This window comes from Poecilia reticulata, chromosome 6, assembly GCF_904066995.2.
Source record: "Poecilia reticulata chromosome 6, P_reticulata-male-v2, whole genome shotgun sequence".
Taxonomy (NCBI): domain Eukaryota; kingdom Metazoa; phylum Chordata; class Actinopteri; order Cyprinodontiformes; family Poeciliidae; genus Poecilia; species Poecilia reticulata.
The window spans coordinates 9,158,317-9,183,003 of NC_088835.1; the positions used below are offsets into that span (position 1 = coordinate 9,158,317).

The window sequence follows — 24,687 nt, forward strand, 5'->3', positions numbered from 1 at the left end:
TCGTAATCTGATCAAACACCTACTATTTCCCCCGACAGCCGCAGTGGTGTGGTAGCGACGCCACAGGATGCCTTCAGGTAGAGAGCCAACGACACACACAAGGTCTGCCACAGTTAGACTTTACAAGAGAATAAACAGAGGTGGTTCGAGCACCCAAACATTTAATTCAAGTCATTTCTCGGATGGCTACTTTTGAGTTTTACTTGAGTAAAAATATGTTGTAATAGTGCTATTCTTACTTAAGTAAGAGTAAAAAGTGCATTTGGTAAAAAGGCGACTCGTGTCACTGGTCAAAAAATACAATAATTTAATATGTCAAAATTACATAATCGGACAGACCAAAATACAAAGTAATGTAGACATTTTGCTGTTTTAATGACCAAAATGGAAATAATTAATATAAATAATTACAAAACAACAAAATCAGACAAAAATAAATTATTTTCAAAATCAGTTTCTTTCGATATGAAACTGCTGGTCATGTCTGTCTCTGGTGAAGTTTTGGTTAAGACCAGTTTGTTCTTCGCTTAGTGAAGTTACTTGCAATGTGTAGAGCATCCAGACTGTTTACTCAAGTAAAAGTACGAAGCACAGATAGTAAAAAGTATGCTTTCTCTGAAATGTTACTCAGGTAAAATGCAACTAGTTACTACCCACCTCTGAAAATATGTGACGAAGGGAACCCATAGAAACTCAGTAAATGATGAAATGCATTGCTCATGCTGAAGCACTTTTAATTGGGGGAAGGTTGTCTGAGCGGAGCTGATACAGGGGATGATTAACTGCAGCAGTCAGATGCCGGATTAATACGCCGGCTCCCTGATAGCCTGATAGAATAAATCCTCATATCTCTCTGTTTTTACTGCCTTCCATTGAATTACACACATCTTCCCTGTCTTTAAACGTTAGAGTCGGCTCGATGAATACGCCAAGCATCACCGGGGCTTTGGATTTATTCTATTTTTTTCCTTTTTCTGCTTTGATGGGAAATTGTTAATATCTTTTTTCATTTTAACTTTACAAAGCGCACATACGAACACAGCTTCATAACTGGTTTCAGCGTGTGTAAATCCACTTTATAGACAATCAAGAGACAACTGTGAAATCACACAGACAGCATGCTTAGTCATCCATTGGATTTCTCTGAGTAACTCCTCTTCATGAGCGATTGTCACGGGAGGACTTTACTGTGCAGTTAATCTTTGCTGTGTGGGAAAATAACTGTTTTTATTATGCTGTCCTTTTTTTGTATCTTACTGGAAACTGCACATACTACAAAGCCCCCGCTCTTTTTGTTGTTTTTTTTCATGCGACACACATCATGTGGAAGAACTGAACGTTTAAGACGGCATCGCTAAATTCTGATCATTTTTCATACGCCGGTGCAGATGCGCCTCTGCGGCTGATTTGACGGAGCGCTGATGAAAGCGAGCTCGATAAACAAAGAGAAGAAGGAGCTCGGTCCAGGTAGTCATCGTCCAGCGGCGCGGCCGACAGCAGCGGGTGGAATGTGAGCTCTCAGTGTGAGACGTGACTACTTTCTGACCTACTGGAGCTTTTGGCTCCGAGACGGTCAACTTCTCTGGTCTAGGCGGCGGATGAATCCCAACAAGGCTGCGAGGGGCCCACCAGAGAGCGCCAAGCCCATGAGGAATACTTGTTGAGCAGATTTATGGGGCTAATCAGAACCAGGGTCTTCTCCACCCAGCGATTCCAGTCGCACACGCTGTGCTCCTCCTAACCTCCTGCGGCCCTCAGGGTGGTCCGCCACAGTCAGACTTACCGATGAACAGATAACCATGCAGAGACGTTGTCGTCGTCATAGGGACATACCACGTACGCAACATGAACACGAAGTACATGTTACTTGCAATAAAACTGTCTCCGTAAGTGATCCTGAACTATTCGTCTGCCCGAGCTTTGTGGGATCTGTTTCATTTAAATTCATTGTTAAGTTTTTGCTTGCAAACAATGAGTTCTTAGAAAAATCCCGTCTTGTTTGGCTAACTATTAAATATAATTTTTTTGCCCCCTTTTCTGCATATTTCTCATGTGACGTGACAAACTCAAAAGGAAAGTTCCTTGACAGCTCATCAACTCGTTGCTTTAGTCCATTTAGTTGAGAGTCCAGTAGAGTTTACTGAAGAGTCCTGATTCAAAATGTGGAGAATCAGTTTTTTGTCTTTTCTCTATATTCAGGCTATTTTATACTCCCAATTTGTGACCTACATGCGCTCACTCTCAACACACCATACCCAAAGTGAAACATGGCGGTCCAGTGGTGGACGGTGACTTTCATCTCCACTATATTTCTAGGAAGCTTGTCATTACGCGTTCCTTTTTTCTCAGCGTGGCCTTGTTGTCCGCCGTTGATGGTTTTCTTTACTCAAATGCAATTGGCCATACGCTATGCTCCTCACCAGAATGGGAGCTAATCACAGTCGCCGCTCACACCTGGGATTTGTAATTACGGCATCCTCGAGCTCCCGCTTTCATTCACACAAAACTCGACAATGGGGCCGGTTGGAGAAACTCAAGCAGAGAAACCAGTGGCCATGTCGTAGCTCGATGTTTGACGTTATTAAGTTTCTGTCTTAAATACGGTATTGTAGTTGCCGTTAATTATAGTTGTGAGGAGAAAAAAGGCTTGTTCTTTTTTGTCTTCTTTTGGGCCGTGGGATGTGTTAAGTAATAATACAATAAAGAAAATAGTGTCAAGTTTTTACAGGTGGCGTAGATGTCTTGTATCAAAGTGGTTCTACATGTCAGTATATCACTAGGTGGTTTCAGTAAGTTACAAGGTTCTGTAAAAGGACTCAGAAACAACAATACAGTGATGGAATAATGTTAGAAAACATAATTTGTACTTCTGAATACTGAAGTATTTTGAAAGGGTAAGTACTTAAGCACTTAAACTGGAGTAAACTTTTGAGCGAGCAACTTTTACTTGTAATCCAGAAAGATTTGGCCACGAGTATCAATATTTTCACTCAAATACTAGAGTTAAGAACTTTTTCCATCACTGGGAGTGACAGCATTATGCAGTGAAGACGTTCTCTTCTTATTAACAATAAAACTATTCACATAACTCGCCATCATACATTCCTTATAATTTTCCCGGTCCTCTCAGTAAAGCGGGGGATGGTTTTCTTATTATTATCTGCAACAAAATTGTGCACATAGCTCACAGTGACGCATTTATCTTCCAAATATGAACTTTAATGAATCAAATGAAAACATTAGTCAAATGCTTTCAAACAGCATGTTCTCGAGTTTTGTTTAGACAGCCATTAAAGCTACAAATTTATTGGAGCTTACTTGCATGCCTCGTGTGTGACACACCAAAACTCAAAAAGACTGTGCCTCCGCAGCTCATCAGCAAGTTCATGCTTTGCTCCATTTGCAACATTTTAGAAGACTTTATTAAAGACGCTCGATTCAGAGTGCAGACAAAGCAAGTTTTTCTTTGGCTGCCATTTTTCATTCAGGCTATTTTATGCCTCCGAGCTATGGCTTTGAAAGGTTGCTTGTGTTGCTGCGGAAAGGTTGTGGTAAAGATAATGGTGCGTGTTATGTCATCTCAGCTGCTCTGGCCCACAGCTGCTAAAAACTGAATACCCAAGAAAAGAACATGTCTGTGGCCTTTAGGCTACTGTTCACCAGTGATGTCACCAGTCACTGTCCAGCAGCAACCCACGAGCCACTGAAGAGATCAGTGACGATGACTCTCTGTTAATTGACCTTAAAATATCAAGCCACATGTGTTGGCCTTACCAAGCTGGACTGCACATGCATCCCACTTGCTCTCCACAGTGGTCAGCGCTGTGTTTGGATAGCCTGACCTAACCGTCCGTCTGTGTAGCAGTGAAAAGGTTGTAAACACAAGATCTTACCCCAGAGAGGCATGAGGCCTGAACGTAGCTGGTCAGGTTGCTTTGCCTGGAAGTTTACAAAGATTGTTGAGCCAACCTCAGTGAACGATTATCAAAACTGAAATGTGATGGTTTTCTAATGGGGAAAGCTTTATTTTTAAGACTAAAAATAAAACTTAATGGAGGCGGTAGAGGCAAGCACTAGTTGGTTGTCAGTGAGACTGAACACAAAGTGATGAAAATTATAACAAATCTTTCCGAATGATAAATTGTCCCAGGAGTTATTGCGATAAATGATAATGTTGCTTTGAGACAATTTTCAAGCAATATAATGGTAAAGGCATAATAATGCAAGAACACATTGTCAAAGATGAATAAACTTTAAATTTGAATGAACATTTAATACTGCAACTGGAAGACATTTTAAATATCCAAAATAAACAACAGAGGAAAACAAATAAATGATTTATGAGTCATATTTTTTCATGTCCTTCAAATAAAGGGCTAGTTAGGTCCAAAACACCAGATTGAAGACTGTTGATGTAGATGGGATGTAGACAGAGCAAAGGCTTGAGCAGCTCAACCTCTCATGGCCAGCTAAGAAGGTTGGTGCCGACAACTAACTCAACCATTAGTTACCTAGCAATAACAAAAAGTTAAGGTCACATCAATAGTTTGGCAGAATTTCAAATATTTAAGACAACAATCAATAATTGTCGATATACACCGATATGAAACGCTTATATTGTGATTATCGCTCAGCCCTGTTAGACCACATGCCTCTTTATTGGGGATGTACCTTTCCAGTACAGGTCGAACCTTTTTTGCCTTCAGAACTGCCTTAATTAAAGGTGCTAAGCTTAACATTCAGCAAGTCGTCTTCGCTGACTTTACAAATAAATTAACTGAGTTGCTGTCGTGTGATTGGCCGACCTGCCGTTTGTGTGAATGATGAATTGAACTGTGGCACCTAATAAAGCAGCAGACGTCAGTGAAAGACGCTGAACGCATATCACTGCAGTGATGTTAAAGTAAACCATTCAAGCACTTCTCCACCAACTTGGCCGCCGTGGACACACCGTCGCGCCGTAGCCAATGTGTCATTAAACAATACTGCGGCGAAGTCAGTGCATGCTTTTCATTTGTTTCTGGTGCGAAACCCATTCATTTTAGATTTTCCCATCCACTTTCTCGCCGAGTTGTAGAAACCAAGAAACCCTGAAATTGAACTGTTTACATGTAAGCCTTCAATACTGCAGACCTTGTGGCTATAAAGGATGACAAATGCCTACTGGCATTTGTGAGGTTGTCTCAGCTACTCACAAGCATTTATTTGATTTTTTTCTTTTTTCTTCAAAGCGAACAGATGGATTGTACAGCTGTTTGGTGGTGGCTGTTAGGACCAGCGGAGTCACCTTTTAGCCCGGTGGTTGATATCTCAGTGAACGGGAGGCGGAGCGCAAACTTTTTCAGGACTTCAACTGTAAACGTCTCCTCAGACGGACCAGGCCTGAGATTAACTTTTAGAGTTTTCATGGTCTCCACGGGTTTATTGGCTTAAATAAGGCCCCTGTTGTGTGCTAGCTAATCAAAGTGAACCTGTTGTGCGTGGCCTTTTGACTTTTCATCTGGTTGAAATGCTCAGGATGGGAGTGCGGTTGTGGTTTCGCCTCAGGTTCGCTTTGAGCACAATGAGGCCCAGCTGTTAGCTGATTCTTTCCTCTCATTGAAGACGCCGTTCTGCTTTTGATGGGGAAACCGTACAGAAACACAGAGTCATCAAGTCAGGATTCGACGAAAGGCTTCCAAAAGTTCACGCGCAACGACTTCAGCGTCAAAATCTTTCACGTTGAACGTTGCGAACGACCAAACACTTTTCACCATCAAAGCGAAAATGTTCAATGCACAAACCTCTGTATTGTTCTAATGCCACTCGACATTGCAATAACTGTGATTGGCATTTATGCATCATGCTACGCCCTATAGCAAACAAAATTCAAACAGTTTTGGGGTTTAAGTCTTTTAATTTCCCCCCACAGCTTCAGAGGAAATCTGGAGCAGTTAAGGGGCATTATAACAGACTTTTTGTTCATCGGAGAACACTTATTACGCTAATTAGACCACAAAACAAATTTACAAAACACTAATAGGCCTCAGACACATTCCACATATTGCTGTGTTTAGAAATCCTTAAGAAACATTAGTGTGGATATAATGTGTGCCTGTATTTTGCAAAGTGTTTTCTTATGTGGTTAGATTGTTTAGGATGTTTTCATAGAAACACTCAGCAGGAGTTTTGGAGGAAAACCTTGTTGACCCTGATTAACAAGTGCTCTGCCCTCATTAAGCATCAACCAAATTTACCCTCCGCATAATTTAAAACATTTGAATCGATTCAACAAATAAATACTGAACTTTGGAACTTCGCTAATAATTTGCTTCTGTCGACTCACGGTCGCACGGCATCTCCACTGGCTTCAGTCGGAAAACAACCTCTGGACTTAAAATCCTACCTTCCCCTGACGGTCGCTTTCAGCTGGTGCTTACACAGACCTGAGACCTTTTGGATCACGTCGAAGATTTGGAAACAATAAAACCTCGGGCACGTGCCTCTACTGTCAATTGTTGCCATGCAACCGCGTTCCAAAACACCAAAACAAGGGAGGTAACGCTGGTACGAGGGGGCCCCAGCTCCCGCTCTTCCCTACGCCTATCGCCACAATCAGCTGAATTTTCTTGCTTGCCCTCAGATCAAACTCGGAGAAGCGAAATAAAATGAAGGAGCGAGAGCGAGAGAGAGGAGAAGAAAACAGTTCCAGTTCCGCAAGTTTATCCTTCCTTGAGTTTAAGAAGGATTCCTGGAGGAATGCCTTCATGGCTGTATTGCGTGACTGCGACTGCTCCTTTCCATCAAACACATGGGATTCATTTACCCTTGTGGGCCACAGTGATGGTGCCACAAACACCAGGCCCCCGCAGGAAGGGAAGAGAGGGAAGGCGAGGGAAAAAAGGCAGAATGAGTGGGTGGGGGATCCATCGTTTTACAATGCCAGTGTCCCAAAGGACGTCGTGGCTGGCGCGTTACGGATCATCGTTCCCCTTGTTGTGGATGACAACCAAATGTGTTTCGCTTCTAGTTTCAAAGTGTCACAGAGAGAAGCCTCGTAATTCTGATGAATGGAGGCAAGCGATTGCTCGTCATTTTTTATCCACGCCAAGTTCAACTATGGAATCATGCATCTTACAGTCTGAGTGATTTTACTGACTCTGAATAAATGAAACAGAAATGACAGGAGGAAGAAGAAATAGGGTGTTGTAAGGTGCAGTAGAAGAACATGTGAGTGGTTGTGTTCAAACAGGCTAGAGCTGAAATGTCACCAACCCTGTGCAGGAAAAGGCCTGCTGACAGCCTGCATAAACACTGACACCCCTCACCCCCCAGCCCCCACCCTGTCCCGTAAACGCATGTTCACTTAAAAACAGCACCCAGTGAATTCCTAGGGAATTCAGTAATGCTCTGTAGAACTGTGTTTATTCTATCATCTATTTTACTTTTGACTTTAATGCGTCTCTGATTTGTGAGGTTTTGTCATAAACATTTCTTAAAGATCATTAGGGACTCACTTTAGTTCTTAGCTCATCTACAAGAAGCAGAATTCACAATAGACTTAAAATTAATGTGATAAGTTAAAAAAAATAAAATTATTTTTTTTGGCCTTTAAATCTTATAAATCACCAGATTCCAAGTGAACTGGCTAACAATTTACGGTCCTACATCTACTTAGTTTTAAAAGGGGTATTATTCAAAAGCTTCAGAGCTACTACTCTGAGCTACTTCAGGAATTCCTCCAACATCTCAGTACACACAACCCATCCATTAAAGTCAAGTCCACTACCAGCGTTAAAGCGGTTGACTTCCTGGACACCACCACCTACAAATCAGAACATTTTGACACAACACACAAATTAGATAAAAAAGTTTTTTTCAAACCTACAGATACACATGCTCTCTTATTCAAAACAAGCCACCACCCAAAACACACCTATGCTGGCCTCATTAAATCTCAACTTTTGAGATTTCACAGAATCTGCACAAAGAAGACAGATTTTGAGGAGGCCACCAGAACTCTTTTTTCGGCTCTCACTAAAAGAGGTTATTCCAGAACCTTCCTGAGAGCATGCAGGAAGAGCTTCTTAGAGTCCAGACCCCCAGATTTGTCACCGATGATCCCACTGAATACAACATTCTCCTCCTCAGCCGGAAAATTCATTCACAACATCAAACAGAATTTTACAAAATTCCAATCCGAAGCTTCTTTGCTTCCAAATTATAAAATAATTGCGACTTATAAAAGAAATAAGAACCTTAAGGATTTCCTTGTCCGCGCTGAGGTGAGACCTCTGAAAACACCCAAGGTCAAAGGTCGGAGTGGGTTCTTCAAACAGCTTCACTGGGTGCAGAACAAATTTAATAACACAATTTTCAAATTAGACCAATCTGGGAACCCAAAATCAAAAAATTGTGTTTATTTAATAACATGTTTAATCTGTAAGCGCCGATACGTGGGTGAGACGGGTAACAGCATCCTTACTCGTTTCACCCAACATAGACACAACATTCTAAAACAAAAAAAGACATCTGGTAAGGATGCCTCCTGGACACCTCCCTGGTGAGGTGTTTCGGGCACGTCCCACCGGGAGGAGGCCTCGGGGAAGACCCAGGACACGCTGGAGGGACTATGTCTCTCGGCTGACCTGAGAACGCCTTGGGGTTCCCCTGGAGGAGCTGGAAGAAGTGGCTGGGGAGAGGGAAGTCTGAAACTCCCGTCTGAAGCTGCTGCCCCTGCGACCTGACCCCGGATAAGCGGCAGAAAATGAATGGATGGATGGATTATTCAAAAGCAGCTCTTAGGCCCCATCTCAAAATTTAATATATCTGCGAATTTTTTTGTCATTTATTCTATGTGTCCACACAGATCCAGCATTTTGGGAAACCAGAAACAAGAACTTTATTTATTTATTTTTTTGTTTGTTTGTTTTATGCACAAATCAAATATACAGAAAACAAGTCCCAGAGTGGAAACATTTCAAAATACCAGTTTTGTTTTTCAGTGTGTAAATGCGCCCTGTTTTTTTCCGTTAATAAAACAAAAACAAAGCACTCCCATATTATACATTATTCCTACAAAATCAGATCAACTAGCTGGCAGCACTTTCATCCCGCTATCTTAACCCTTGTGCGTGCGAGGACTGAGGCAAACATGGAGGACTGTGGCAAATGATACAAGTTTTACGTGTGTGGGGTCTGTTGGACCCATTTGTAAACACAAGGGTTAAGAGATGGGGTCATTAGGACCCCACAAGCTTTTTACCATGCGCAGTCTGGCGGGGTCGTACTGACCCTGTGTGCGCTATTATGAAGTTTTTTTTTTTATGAGCGGTTTCGGGAACTGACAATCTGACAGGACAAACACCCACCTCCCCACTGTCTGACCGTGACATCTGCTGCACACCACCTAATGCTAATGACAATGGGTGGGTTATACAATTTTTTTGTATGACATATACAACAAGAAAGTCCTACTAGGCCAGCAAAAACAAGAAATACACTCTGTGTTCTGGCTTCCTATGTATGTGCTGGTCTCTCTGTTGGAATAATGCTGTTGGCTGGAGTGAAGAGCACTCGCCTCCAAATTGAGCATACAGGCTTGATCCTGGTAGAATGAAATTGATTGTATCCTTTATATTGTGTTGTTCAAATACAAAAGGTATCTATGATTCTGCCAAAGAGAACTTTATTCAGGATCCTATACATTCTGAATAAAGTTTTTATATTGTTATCTTTTCTACAGAAAGTCTGAAACTGATGGTTGAGGTACAGAAACTTTCAATGATTGCAGAATGATTATCCGTATCGAAACATTTGTGTGCCAATATGATACAAACAGCAGTTGACGCAGTAACTGGAGGATGTCCCTACATACATTAGATAGTTTCAGGCTGATTTATTTCTAACAACCAGATTAAATGGACAGTTTCTCTAAGCTAGTGCAATAACTGTGAGATCATTTTGGCAAACAGAGAACACATTGACTCAATGCAGTTGCAAAACAAGTGTTTCAAGACACTTTTTTTTCGGGGGTGGGGGGGAGGGTGTTAGGAGGGGTTTGTACACAATCAACAGCCTTTATGTAATTTTTTTTCATTTATAAGTTAACCAACTAAACAGATTGTTATGGCAGATTGTTCCAACAACACAAAGGTTTCTGGTGACTGTTCTCCAGGAACCTTTTCCTGACCTCTTGTTTTACCTTCCCTTATCACGATTTAACACAGCAATAAATCCATACATTGGCCTTTTCCCTCTCTCTTTCATACAAATGATTTGGTCCCACACATGAACCGAAGCATACGCGGTTTCACATATGCAACAAAATAAAATAAATTACCTGGTTAATGGTCAGGACATTAAAATACCTATTTGGGTTAGGGAAAAATGCACGACTCTGTATTAAATACCATCGTAGTCGCCAGGAAATAAGGCATGTCGGCACGCGTTCAGAAACCAGTTTGATGATCCCGAGTAGAACATACGTGTTGCACATATTTCTGGTTTCCAGAAATGTAAAACGGAGACCTATTTCTCAGGAGACTGGGCCATGTAATCCACCTTTTAGTTGACGGTGCTGACCTGGAACCAACCTTGCTCACTTGTTGGTGAAGGAGCCCAAACTATTTGTCAAAACCATGTTGCCTAAAGGCACCGGTCTCTGCTTGACATAACGTCTGTGTCATGAGGCGGTGGTTTACGGTGAGTGGATGACGCTGAGACCCAGGTTATGATGAAAAACGATGAATTTAATGACAATGAACTACAACAAGGAACAGCGGGGAAACAACACGAGGAAAACTGGCAGCACGGAGACAGGTGACATCAATTGACAAGGACCCGACGAAGAACACAGACAACAGGGGAGACTAAATACACACGGGGCAATCAAGGGAACGAGACACACCTGGGAGACAATCAACGCGGAAAGACGCAGAGACAGGACTAACAGGGAACAGGATCACACAGAAACTCAAAAATAAACGCATAGAAACACGGATCATGACAGTCTGTGCTGCAAGAAAACATGCCAATCAAAACTGCAAATAACTCTAAATTAGGGATTGGATTTGGACATCTGATGTCGTGGTAGTTTGCTGGTAAATATATCTTGCACTTATAGAATTCGACCTACCATAAAACTGAAGAATCTATTGGTATGGATGACAGGGATTGACACTTGAAGATACGTTTAGGGTATATTCTGAAAAAAAATCAAAAAAAATCTTGTAATGCACCAAGTGGTTTCTAGGACTGTTAAATAAGTCAACTTTTTCTACAGCATTTTCAAAAAGTGGTTAAATATTTGTCTTCCCCCCAAAAAGAACCTGTCTAAAGTCCTTAACACATCTTGGAGTAAGATTTCATCTTTGATTTGACCTAATTAGTTACAAAGTGGCTTAAGTACAACATAGCAAAAGGAATACACTGTGGAAAAGTACATCAGTGTCCAACTTTAAAGTTTAAGGGATTCTCAAAAAACATATATCTTTTGTTATTAAAACAATAAAACAAACACTTAAAAGTTGCAGCGACTCAGATTTACAGTCACTTTTAACTTCAATTAATGACCCAATGCCTGTTTCATAACAGCTTAAGATTGCATGACTGTGTTAAAAAATTAGAAACAACACACTGTTGCCATTAGCATGATAAATGTTTTTGTTCCCATAGGTGTTGTTCGCCTTCTAAAACCTCTTACTGGTCCAAGGGAAACTGTACTGAAACTGTCCATGCGCAACCTGACAACCCAGGGCGAATCTGGCCAGAGCATCATCAACGTTCACATCTTTGTATCAGAGTTCTGGTTCTGAGACCAACACAGAAGATTTTACAACACATATAACAACATCCACTCTTAATACTGTACATGTTGTTGTTGTAAGTTGAAGGCATAACTCAGTGTCAAGGGGTTTAATTGTATGTTTTGACAATGTCAATACTTCTGACTGTCGTTGAGATTAAAGGCCACTGCTTGCTTCTGATGAAAGCTCTGTATTTTGTGGATGACAAATTCGGAATAAAGTGCAGCAGCGTTGGAAAACCTTACACTATGCTGTCGGTATAAACACGTGTCAGAGATACAGATATGCCGTTTGTTTGAAGTGCATGCATGTGAAGAACTAATCTAATAATAATCATTTTCTTACACTAAAACACTTTTTCTTTTTTTTTTCTTTGTCTTGCTAAATGTATTTTTGTATTTAAGCATTTTCTACAGAATAAACACTATTTTATTTACAGTACTTTTGAATTGAATTTCATTATCACTTAAATACATTTGTCATGTATTTTTTTTCTGACAAATTTGAGTCTTTCAGTTTTTCTGGTTTTTAATAAAACACTGTTGGCCTGTCTCCAAACAGAGAATGAACTTTAAGTCCAACCTTACACAAACAGTCTTTCTAATCATAGTTTTCCACAGGTTATATTTTCCCACTTCAACTTAAGTTCAGTTCTGCTTCATTATCTCGTTTGATAATGTTTATAGATCTTAGGCAGCTACTTTCTTTAAAATTTAAACAAAGAATTTTCAACATTTTGAGCAGTAGACATCTGCAAATAATTATTATGGAAAGGTGCAAAATTATCTCTTTCAAGACAAAAATCCATAACTCCTCATAATGGATGCTGTCATAGAAGGCATAAAGACGCCTAAACTGTGGCGCTACCATTCTTTCTTCTCAAAATCCACCACTTTATAAGCTACAGTGTTAGCATAAAGTGTTCCAGATAAAGAGGATAGTAGAGCCTTCTGAAAATAGCTGAAATATTTTCAGCTATAGAAAATATAGCTTTGAATGCTAGAGAAGTTAGCATTCAAAGTCGTGCTACGCAGTTAGCTGCAAAGATGCTACAGTTTTACAAATAAACGTGGCTACTACAAATGCCAGTTGAATATGGCTGCCATCTTGTTTCTCAGTTTTGTTAGTTTTCTGTACTGAATTTAATAAGTTTGACCAAACGGCTTCATCTAGAGAGCTGGCTGCTAATTTTGTTTCTTGATGACTTAGCACTGCTAACTTATGTTCATGTCTAGCTCCAATTCCATTCCATAGACAAACCCCTCTCAGCTATCTCTTTCATACTGCCAATGTAATTTTATAGATTCATAAAAACGCAAGCTACTTTAAAGTTACTTTTCTCAGAGGTTGGGTTTTTATTTAGCTATTAGCCCACAAAAATGTTTTGTCTCAGTCTACACATTTTTAAAGAGCATGTTGTCAGCCAAAATAATTTCTGGATTTTGAGTCAACATTCGGTAGGATAGTGCATTGTCTTCACCAGGTGCATTGCCATGAGAGCCAAAATTGGTAAGTTGAAAGTACTCACATGCCACAATTGATTTTTTTTATTACAAATGTTCAACAATAAACTAAGCATGCAAATTGTTAATAAATTAAAGTATTTTTAAAGGATTGTAAATCACAAACAAGGGGCTCAAACGTTTTCTCCATTACACATAAGTTTTGGCTTAAGTTTTTGGGTTGAATGTCAAGGTGTCCCCCAGAAAACTAGTTAAGCCCAGTGTTAGTGCTTTTATCCAGTGGCCCGCAATGTTTTTGAGTTAAAAAAATGTTTAATGTTGACAGGAAATTTTGAATATATCACTAGGTAATTATGTGTTATTGGAAGACAACATTAACAATACCTATTAACACCAACTATATAGTCTTAAAAAAGGTACACAAAAAAACCCCCCTAAAAAACTATTTTTAGCCTGACGGGGGTCCAGGTAAAGCCTGGTGGCCTGCCAGGCTTATAATATACTGGGGAAAAGCCTGAATGCTTTCTGTTTTATTGGTCTGTATTTTTTTTATATGTTTTGTCTAGTTTGAGCAAGAAGAACCAGATATGTTTCAATCTTTCTATAGAATCATATATTTTTCCATGTTTAATGAGTGCATGCACACAAATCCATTTTTGAGTAAAAGGTTAAAGAATATGCAAACAAATGTGCCTTGTGAAAATGTTACAGGTAACATTATTGGTATGCGATAGTAGAGCAGGAGCAGGAATAACCACTGTTTTTCTGTCATTAGCAGCAATACGATCAAGGTATCAATTGTTTAGGTCTTTTGTGTTTTACTGTTAAATTATGTTTTTTTTTTTTTTTACAAAGTTTAATACAGCATCAGAATCCTGTCGTTTAGAACAGAAAAAACACGTGCATGCACATGGAGACCATGCAAACTCCAGAAAGGTCGTGGCCTTGGATTTGAAGACCTTCTTGCTGCAATGGCAACAGACCTAAAAACTGCATGTGGCGGACCACGATCACAAAACCATAATTCCTTTTTCCAATAGCCCTGACCACACTCATGACAGCCAACCTAATTTTGAAAGTTCAGACATGTCAATATTAGCGAACAAACAGAGATATATGAATCAGGCTAACTTGACCGTTTGGCTTTTGTTCGTGGTGCTCAGTGGAATTTCCGTTTCCATGGCGACATCTAGAAAATGCTGCGTTTGTGTTTGCGCCCAACGATACCTGTCAAGAGACGGATAAGATATTATGTTAGTCCTCTGAATGCCCTCAAGCGATTTGGTGAGCGGGGACATATCTGTTAGACTTTCAAACAAAAAAAGAAGAACTCCAGGTTTAGATAAGTATTTAAAGGAGCGGCAGTAAAAATGAAAGACCTCAGGCATGGCTGGTGAACAAGATCGTTTCTTTCCATAAGTCATGGGGGGAGATGAGACAGTAAATGAGCTGGGAACATGTTAGTAATGGCCTGACTACTGCAATCATCGCTGTGGACGGGCATGGTCAAACCTCCAGATGCTTCAAAGACAAATAAGGGGAGAACTAATACATCATAATCTCAATACACGCACTGTGATGGATTATAAACCCTCACAGTAAGGGGGATAACCTCTTTTCAGTGAAAACACAGGGCAGCAGTTCAAACCAGTGGCTGGCATGAAAAGACAAAAAGAAAAGTTGTGTTCTTCGGTGTTTGCATATTTGTTTTAACTCCTGCACCCAAGAACCTTAACTTCAATTTAGCTATGCATCATAAGAGCAAGAAGAAAGAAAACAATAATTGTGGTGAGCTTAATAACACAAAGGAGTAAATTAAGTGCATAGTTGTATAATCATGACAGACTTGTGACATTTTCTGTACACAAACCTAAAGAAAAATAATTAAACACTAAAGCAGTAGCTCAATTTTAACCACTACGTCATTCACATTTAAAGAAATTCTTTCAGTTTGAGGTTTAAAATAAGGCTGGATCTTTTTCTTATTCTTTTTCTTTTTTTTGCTTGAATGTACAGTTAAAGCAACTCCACAGGAACCCAGAGTAGGAACATAAAGAGCTAAATATGAACAATAAAAAAAAGTCACACAGTCAGACTGTGTGGGAGGACATTACCCAGTAAAAAAAAAGAAAAAAGAAAAGGTCCTTCTGGCTCCAGAGTCAGAAAGACTGGGGCAGCGGTCCCCGAGCAGCGTTAGCAAACCATGTACATGTGTGGGGACAAATGAGCAAATGTCTTCTGCCAGATTCTCCGTCCAATAAGCCAAGACGGAGACGCGCGCGCGCGCGCGCTGCGAGCCTCGGCTATGACTAAACCGAGTGGGCTTCCTGAGTCGACGTGACGGCGAGGGAAGCTGACCCGTGAGGCTCAGCTTGTTTGTTTGCTCTCTCGGCTGCGGCGTGACAGCGGTCAGGCCTCTCGGTACGAGCGGTCGCGGCGGTGTCTGGGTCACAGCGGACGGGGTCCTGGGGGGCTGACAGCAGGCTAGCCCCGGGGCTTTTGGAGCGGCTGAGCCCAGACAGAGCCCCGAGGACCTCCGGGAGGCACGTGCTCGGCCGACTCCTGCACTCACCCACTCCTTCTTTTTTCCTGGCGTTCATCGCTGGCTCCCACCGCAACACATGTTATAGGATATAAGTGAGTTCTTATAATACATTTGGGAATATTTATTTTTTTTCCTCCATTTCACAAACCGCTGCTCCTCATTGCCATATGCAATTTCTGTCCAATGGGCACCGGCAGCTCACTCTGGTTTTGCTCTTCTCTCTTCGTGATTAAGAGCATTTTATGCTCATTAGGACAAAAGGGATTATTTTAACCTGAGAATAAGAGCTGAATTACAAACTGTTTACGAATCGCAAATGAACCAAAAGGCATAAACTTTCTTTATTGATATGTTGTGACACATAGAAACGTCCAGTGATGTTTTAAAAAGTCCAATAGATGGCAGACACATACAGCACAAAACCACAGTCCTAGAGGAGCTTCAACAATAGCCTCTGAATAATACCCAGCCTGTGTTACAAGGGCAGTCACAAGTCAATATTTTTACCTCACAGGGGAAAAACATCCCTTTACTACTGCAGCAGTTATGTTTTGCAATAACATCTAAGCTTCCTGAAACAAATGCAAGTCATTTTTACGTAAATTCTCCATGGAGCTGATTCCTGACTTCAGCCTTGTTAAGTGCTGGATTGCACTCAAAGTAAGAAGCTGATGTGAGCGCCGCAGACAAGTCAGCTGGGACCCTTCACCCGAAATAGCTTCATGAATGAATGGCTCCACTACTGTGTATTTCATTGTCCGCCTTGTAATATAAAACTGATATTATTGGCTTCTTATATCAATTAGGTCTGCTGAAGTTTAGTGAGATGGACAGCCCGCCAATTAGAAAAGCACTTCAACCGTGACCTAGAGGAAAACACAACGAGCACAAGTGTGCCCTTCCATAACTTACGGATTTCGAATGCAACGACTTAACAACCGCTACTGAACTCAGACATCGGCCAAGGTATACAGAGGATCAATCACAACGGGGAATATAGTCTAAGGCTCCTCTCATGAAAATTCATTGTGGAGTTTCTCTCTGTTGTTCCAAGCAGCCCTGAAACACACTGTGACGTTCGCGCCGCTTACGTGGATGACTATCACGGCCATGGAAAGGAAAGAAGTCTGACCACATCTAACCACGGTGCGACGGCCGCCTGAAATAGTCTCAACCTCACGGACATCTTTCCTCATAGAACCGATGACAACGTTGTGACCTCTGCGGTTCATCTGTAAGGTTGTGTTTTTCAGACGATCACATCAAATCAAGTACAAGACGATAAGTAATCCAGTGTAATTGCATCACCACATGCATCCAGTCATCAAAATAAGGCTGCTCTCGTGGGATTTCTCCTCGAAAGAGCAGCTAGAAGAGAACCTCATCCTCTTTCAGCTATGAATTGACAAGAAAGAAAAAGAAATAACACTGTATTTACTGTCAAAGAAAGTAACCGCTTCCATTGATCGTGTAACTGCACAAAGTGGCATTCCAAAAATAGATTTGTCATGATAAAGGAAACACTGCGATTTTGAAAAAACTTTCACTTTTCAATAAAATATGTGTGTATTTTGTAAAATGCAATTTAAACACTTCACGTCACACAAGTCACATGATCAACAACGGGATGCTACTACTGGCAGAAAAGACGACTGGAAGTTGTAGGAGGATGATGGCACAGCATGTTTTTTAACGACTTGTAGTGTGAACAAACTTGCATCTGATTTTAAATGTTTCTTATTTAACGGAAACACCGCAATAGCCGGATTATGTATATTTTTTATTAGCTGAATATCGACAATGTTTTGCACACATTTTTAAAGGAAACTCAGCTAATGAGGCTTCGTCGTAACTTTATTGCAACCAAAGCAATAAAGTTACTAGCTACTAACAGCAGATATTGTCTCATCTGCTGTTAGATGAGACAATATGTCTCATCTAACAGCAGAGTTAGATGAGACATATTGTAGAGACTTAATTCTTCTGTTGATGCACACCTATTTCTTTTTTGTTTCTAGAGATGGGCTCCCACATTAAAAAGTAAGCAGGGAAGAAATACAAAAATTTCACACAAAAAACCCTGAAACAAAACAAAGCCATGTAGTGGGTACAACCAACCTGGACACAGCTGCTCTGGTCAGATTCACTGATTCACTACACATACTACTAACACACTGTCCCACAATGAACCATTTGATGGAACTTGTAAGAGTCAATGGGATGGAGCTAAACACTTCCCTGGAAGAAAACCTGTTGGAGCCTGCAGAAAACCCGAGGCTGGTGCAGAGGTTTGCCATCCGGTAGGACAAAGATGATAAACATGCAACAGTCGGAGCTGCAACGTGAATGGTTTTGAGAAGATACCAGCCAAAGTCCAGACCTAAATCCAATGGAGAATGTGTTGGTTGAAAACACACCCGAATGAGCCAGAGTAATTTTCAAAGAAGAATGGGGCAACAATTTAAAACATGGAAAGTAGCTAGTTTTTATTTCTTAAAATAGGTATTGAAATTGTGCTAATGGTACTTCATCAACAATACACTTTGTGCACAACTACTACCGGTACTTATTTTTGAGGATTATTTTTTACTAATTGCCAACTAAGGTTCTCTTAGTTAATCCAAAATGTAAAAAAAAAACTAAAATATAAATGTTTAAGAAAGTCAACGCGAGGTTTTGTCTTAGCATAATAACTATTTATGCGTTATTACTGAGCAAGTGTTGTAGTGCAAAATTATTACACAGCCAATTAAAAAAAACACCTTTTTCCCCATCTCACTTTTTTGTTCTCATCTGTTTAAGTGGGAATTATCAAGTAGAACTCGGGGTAGTCATGTGACGATGCTACAGACCTGGGAAGTTTGAATCCCATCGTCCGTTCCTTTCCCTTACGTCTTTCCCCTACTCTACCCCCTTCTTGTCAGACAATTTTCAAATAAAGGCCACTATTGCCGAAGAAATTCTTCAAAAAAAGACAGCTATAACATATAACTTTTCAATAAACAGGTGAGAAAGTTAGGCATGTCATAAGTTTTTCACCTTTAGGTCTTTACTGGCTGGTCAGGTGCCAGAGGAATGCTTCAATGCATGTGAAGTGGGATTTCCAAAAATCATTCTTTTGGAAAGTGTCTTCTAAAAACTGGCAGTAAGTTTGAGCCCATCTTTAACAATGCCAGCCCACACTGATAGCTCACCTGACTCAAAGTGGATCTCTGGCCGTTCCTGACCCACCCATGGGCCCATCCACCCGGTGGTCAAGAGTCATTCTTGTTTCATCCATAAAACCTTTGAAAAATCTGTCTTTAGATTGTTCTTGGCCCAGTGTAGACGCTTCAGTTATCATCCTTTCTATCTTGACCAAGTCTATAGAGTTCTGAACATCTTGTACCTTTAGGTGTGTCACACTTATGTTATGATAGAACTGGTGGCTTCACGCTTAATTCTCCTCAAATCCTTGACAATTAATGTGTAAGTTTGTGCAACAAAATGTTTGATGGCTCTGTGATCACGCCCTGGTAACTTAACAATTTCAAGAGTGCTGCATCCATCTGACAAACTCTTGGTGATTTTTGACTTTTCAGAGTTAAAGTTTGTCCAGCTTGGAGTTAGAAAACATACCTAACAATTATATTATGGTCAAAATACTCACCTGTCTAATAATTGTTGATATCCTCTGGATGTTATTTCCCTAGTCAGTCATGTCGCGTTTCTTCATGTCTTTTCTTTTTACTCCTATTCCGACAAGAACTAAACAGATAAACTTGTCTCGATTCTTACATATATTGGTGCAGCACTTAAAAAGCCACATCGGTTCTGAGACAGCATATCCTATTAGTATGATGATGCTTTACATCTATCACCCGGCCACGACTTGTTGTGCGGTGAGGCTAAAGCAGATGTTTCAGGGTACAGACGAGCTTAGAGCAAAAACTAAGCCAGAAGGGAGAAGACTCTGGAAGCCACTGAGTCATTGGTCTCAAGACCCTCCGGTTCATTTCTGAGCCTGGGTTTGTTCTCTCTCCCCTCACCCTCCTTCCGTTTTTTGGTCCTTTGTTGTGGTCACTGGGACAATCGGTTACAGCCCGACGGAATGAAAACCATTCATTCAGAGCCCTGCAACAGCAAACTATTAAACACAGGATCCAGTTTCTTAGTCTGGGAGGGAAGTTGTCTTTAAAGCAAAAGATTCTTCTGAGTAACACCCCCCCACTGAAGACAAACAAAATAAAAAAACATAATCGAACATTTTATTCACCAGGTGGACCCACTCAAGCTACAGACGGGCGAACGATTTGTCTTTAATATGCGATGTGTGATGTGGATAGGTTCAATATATTTTTGCGTTGCAGATTTTGGGCCAGGCTGGATGTGGTTTTATTTCCACATCTATCACAGACAAACACAACAGTGATGGTGACGTGGATAAACAACATTCCCCCTGCAGAAACCTAATACAACTCATTCCTATGAATTAGCCTGTCTGTGTGTCTTGCTGAGGCAACAATGGTGATTTCTGTTTGAGTTTTGTGGCTTCCAAGCCCAGAACCAGTCTCCCAGTCGGAGCGACAGAAATGGAGGGTCGTGGTCACCGCGGATGCTTTGTTTTCCACAGCGCTGGCTCGTTGCTGTCCAGCCCGCAGAAGGACCATCTGCCTTTTCAATTAATAGCCCTGTTTGTGCTTCACATTTGTTTGCGCTCATAGATGATTTTTTATAATAAAACTCAGACTTTCTGGTATTTCGCGAAATCCAGGGTGATGACATCGTTTCTTGGGGGGTTTTTTTCGGAGGGGGAGTTTGCAGCTTGTGGCTGTTTCCCGGAGAAAAGGCAGCTTGCAGAAACTGCTGCAGCTGTTTTCTGGTGTGTCTGTGTGATGAAATGATTCTTGCCGATGTTCGGCCTTTACCACAATTAAGAGCAGACCCGCTCAGCGCCAGGGGAATACACAAGATGAGGGAGCAATTTTTGCCATCTCCTTTGAGACACGACAATGGGAACAAAGTATTTCAGCCCAGAAAATGTCATGGTAATACCAGGCTCTATTGTTCTATGGTTAAAGCAACTTATTCAATAATGGGAACAATGCAAAAGCAATTTCTTTGTCTGTTTTATTTGAATAGGACTCTTTAGTCCAAACTCTCAAATGTTATCCAAAATATTGACTGCTTATTTCAGATAAGTGGGAGAAATAGAGCAAGGAATGTTCCAGCACATACACAGCAAGCTAAATATGCTTGCTGTGTACTATGGAGTTTGCTTTTTTTCTTTATTTTTCTCCAGGAACAATATTTTAAAAAGTGCCTTAAAAGTGTTTTCATTTGTTTTTAAACGGCGCTATTATCTGCTTGGTGTCCATGTTTGTATATGTTGTGATAGATGATCACTCCCACTGTGGTCGCTGATTTTTACAAAATGTATAAACTTTAAGGACATTTGTTTAATGCAAAACCTTAACCCACAACCATAGACATTGGTCCCCAGCTTCAACCACATCATTATTTGCTTCATACAGAGTGGAGGTGCAACACGGAACGGTCTGGTGTAGAACCAGCTATTTATCTGTTAAGTGTTGATAAAAGATGTGATTTCAGGAGGGAATGTTTTGCTCCCTCTCCACTGACCATCAACTCCTTGGTGGAGATTGACCTGTCACATTACGGATAACCTTTCACGCACACACGCACACACACACACACACACACACACGCTTCTCTCTCTCTTACCTCCAGGAAAAAGATTTCGGTCCATTCAGGCGTCCACTACAAGGAAGCAGAGTCAGCAACAATAATTGTGTCACATTTATAACCCATAAGTCACAGACCGATCCGACAATAACTGATCCACCAACACATGCTGTTTACCTCCTTGACCAATAGTTGACAGGTGTACATTTTACTGTTGCCATAACCTTAGTTATGCATTGTAAACTTAGCTTGGTTTCAGTTTTAGCTTCAGCCTCGGCTTAGTTCAGTTTTTTGAACTGAAGATCGAAGGGTCTGAAGATATGCAACTCCAGTCTGTCTAATTAAACTGGTCAAAATACACCAAGGCTTTAAAAGTAAACATTTCAGAACTGCAATGAAATTTTAAATCATACTATTTCAACTGTTTTGGTCAGAGCTATCTAAAATAACATTGGATAAATATTATAGATGACGTTTTTGTATCTGTAGTTTTCAGTGATTCAAAATGTTTGAAAAGCATTCAGAATACATTAAAAGCTCCCAGATCACATAAAACTCCAAACATAACTCGGTGGCAAAGGTATATCTTCAGGGTTTTCCCAAGCGAGATGCTAAGTGTGAAATCAAGAGTCAATAATGAAAGTGTTAGACAATTTATTGAAAGTAGCATTGAATTTGGGATTGACGGATTAAATGGACAAAACTAACTGACATCTATAAAGGACCCTGAAATGCAAGACATGTAAAGGTGCAACCACCGAGGCGAGATGGGCTGATTCTGTGTATTTGCAGGCGTATAGGAATGAGACTAAATGTGAACATTTATTTCTGTTGTATCCAATATTAATACAGTTTTTTTATATTTATATATTTATTTATATCTGAAAAATAAATACAATGTGTTTTGCTAAATAAAATATTTCCAGATGCAACATTTAATTTTTAACCGACTATTTATGTGGCGATGGTCGACTTTTTACGAAGACAATAAACTTCAGTTTGAACGCAGTGTGGATTGTGAAAAGTTGTGTTATGGCTAAGCAGCAATGGCAGCTACCACGGCTAAATCTCATGTGTACAATTGGGCTGCAAGGTGATGAAGTAACAACATTTCACACAAGGATTTGTCACTAAACCTTTCACCAATACCAGTCATCAAGTGGTAGCACGGCTGGACAGATCGCCCTTTAGGGGATTTCTTCATCTTCAGCGTTGCATTAAAACCTGCGGCTTTTCGCTGGGCTCTCTCACGAGCGTCATGGTTGTGAGGTCTTCCTTTTACACATGGACGCTTTGAGTCTCCTTTCCACCATTCGAATGAAGCATGGCACCATTTGGAGTGACGAAATAAAACCATAATGTGATTACGCTCCATTCTTGCTGGACCATCCGACCTCATTTTGCACGTACCCCTAGAATTCAAAACAGTCTGGTCTGTCTTGGGAACGTCCAAAGCTGTCGTCGATCAGCAATCACTGAACGACTGGAGCATTCAGAATAGTTGGCAGTTCCTTCTCTCCACAATCGGAATATTTAGAGACTGTTGCATTGTGCTGACACGAACTCTGAGGTTTGATGAAATCCTCCCTGGACAGTCCAACTTTGTTTTTCTTCTGGCGAAACATAAACAGCCATTTTAGCAAGAGGTCAGACCTTAAACCAGTCTTGTCCCTTAAAAATAATTTTATGTCGCTTCTCTACTTTATTTATTATGACTTAATTGAAGACAATGTAATATTTTTATTTGCAAACTACGCAAACATCCGTTGCCCGCGCACCTTTAGACAAATCGTATTTCTACTTAACTACACTGGTGTGGACGGTACAATGAGGATGTGAGCCATAAACACCAGAAGCTCTGCTGCGCCATTGACAGAAATTCCACTTTCTGCTGCTGCTGTGAAACATGGTGCACCTAATTGTACAGTGGTCACCCACTAGGTCTAAATAGAGTTTAGGACCACACAGTACGATGAAGGCCCACAGGAGGAAACTCTCACACAGGCTGTGAGAGTTTTACTGTAGGTGAATCCATCTGCATAACATTTCAAAAATACACCACTGCTTGGTTTTTAAATCTGTACTGAACAAGCTGTCAAATGAATGTGCTGGCGTTCACTGAGAGGTTTGCATGAATAGAGCAAAGATGCCCTATTTGTTGTTGTTTTGGGGTTGTTGTTTTTTTGTTTTTTTAGAAATGCATTAAAAGTGTACTTTTTTAACATAAAATGTTCCAAATATATAGTTTTGGATACATATAACCTTTGATTAATTGTTTCTTTATCTTTTCAAAAGGACATTACACAAATTCACTACTCTTCACTTTGGCAGTAGAGTATGATGAAATCATGCACAAGAACAAGGAATGCAAACGACACATATTTTTGTACCACAGTAATCTTAACATTCTCGGAAAGGAGTAGGAAGAAGCAAGAAACTTATGAACTCCTACCCCGTAAACTCATATCATATTTTCAGATGGACCCTCATTAATAAATAAAAATAAAGAGGTTAATTAATTTTCCATTTTATCTGGGTTTACATATGTCTAAGTATATACATCCATACCCACACACTCATAAGCGTCAGACTCAATTTACAAATACACATTAGTGCTAACTCATCCATATTTCTATATCTTGTGAAAATGACCTCCTTATATTTCCTTTTAAATTGTATTAAATTTTGACTTTGTTTTAACTCCTGATTTAACTTGTTCCATAACTTCACCCCATAAATTGAAATACAAAAGCTCTTTCTTGATTGATTTCGTTAAAGGTAAAGCTGAGGTAAACTTGTTCCCTCGCTGATGAGCGGGTGCAGAAGGAGCTGGACGGGACAACAAGGAACAAAATCCGATCCGGCGGGTCTCTTGAGGAGCTTCAGCAGGAATTTATTTTTGATATGGCGATCCCTGTCCAGTTTTGAGGTGAGTACAGTCGGGCCGGGCTACTGGTGGCTGGACTTTCTCGGGCCAAGTCCTGCAGTGGAAAAAGCCTTTTGTTACCATGTAGGCTTTGGATGTCTAGAGGACCTGCTAACCAAGGAATCACTGATTTCTGAGGCAAAACCGCCTTCTTCATGGTTGTCATAATATAAATCAAGTGCATTTATTTCCTCCAGAGAACTTCCTGGGTGCTACTAGCAGAGGCCACAGTAGAATGGTTTAATTTGTTCGCTAATTGTACCTTGCAAAGTGTATTTTTTA

At 40.5% G+C, this 24,687-nt stretch overlaps 1 protein-coding gene and 1 long non-coding RNA gene across 4 annotated transcripts in view; both read left to right on the plus strand.

Moving 5' to 3' along the window:
* The window catches only part of fbln1 (fibulin 1), a 42,869-nt gene extending 30,642 nt beyond the window's left edge, over positions 1-12,227 (plus strand). Inside the window, exon 17 of the mRNA XM_008411135.3 lies at positions 11,656-12,227. Coding sequence (XP_008409357.1) covers positions 11,656-11,795 — 140 coding nt within the window. The 3' untranslated portion in view covers positions 11,796-12,227. The remainder of the gene's footprint in view (positions 1-11,655) is intronic.
* A 1,646-nt stretch (positions 12,228-13,873) lies between these two features.
* LOC103465915 (uncharacterized) overlaps positions 13,874-24,687 on the plus strand; it is a 31,671-nt gene continuing 20,857 nt past the window's right edge. Inside the window, exons 1-4 of one of the 3 annotated variants that reach the window (XR_014087823.1) lie at positions 13,874-15,886; positions 16,601-16,760; positions 16,852-17,028; positions 24,258-24,408. This is a non-coding gene — a long non-coding RNA (uncharacterized LOC103465915). Of the gene's footprint in view, positions 15,887-16,600; positions 16,761-16,851; positions 17,034-24,257; positions 24,409-24,687 lie in introns of all 3 variants that reach the window. The other 2 variants (XR_533876.3, XR_014087822.1) reach the window with 2 other exon arrangements.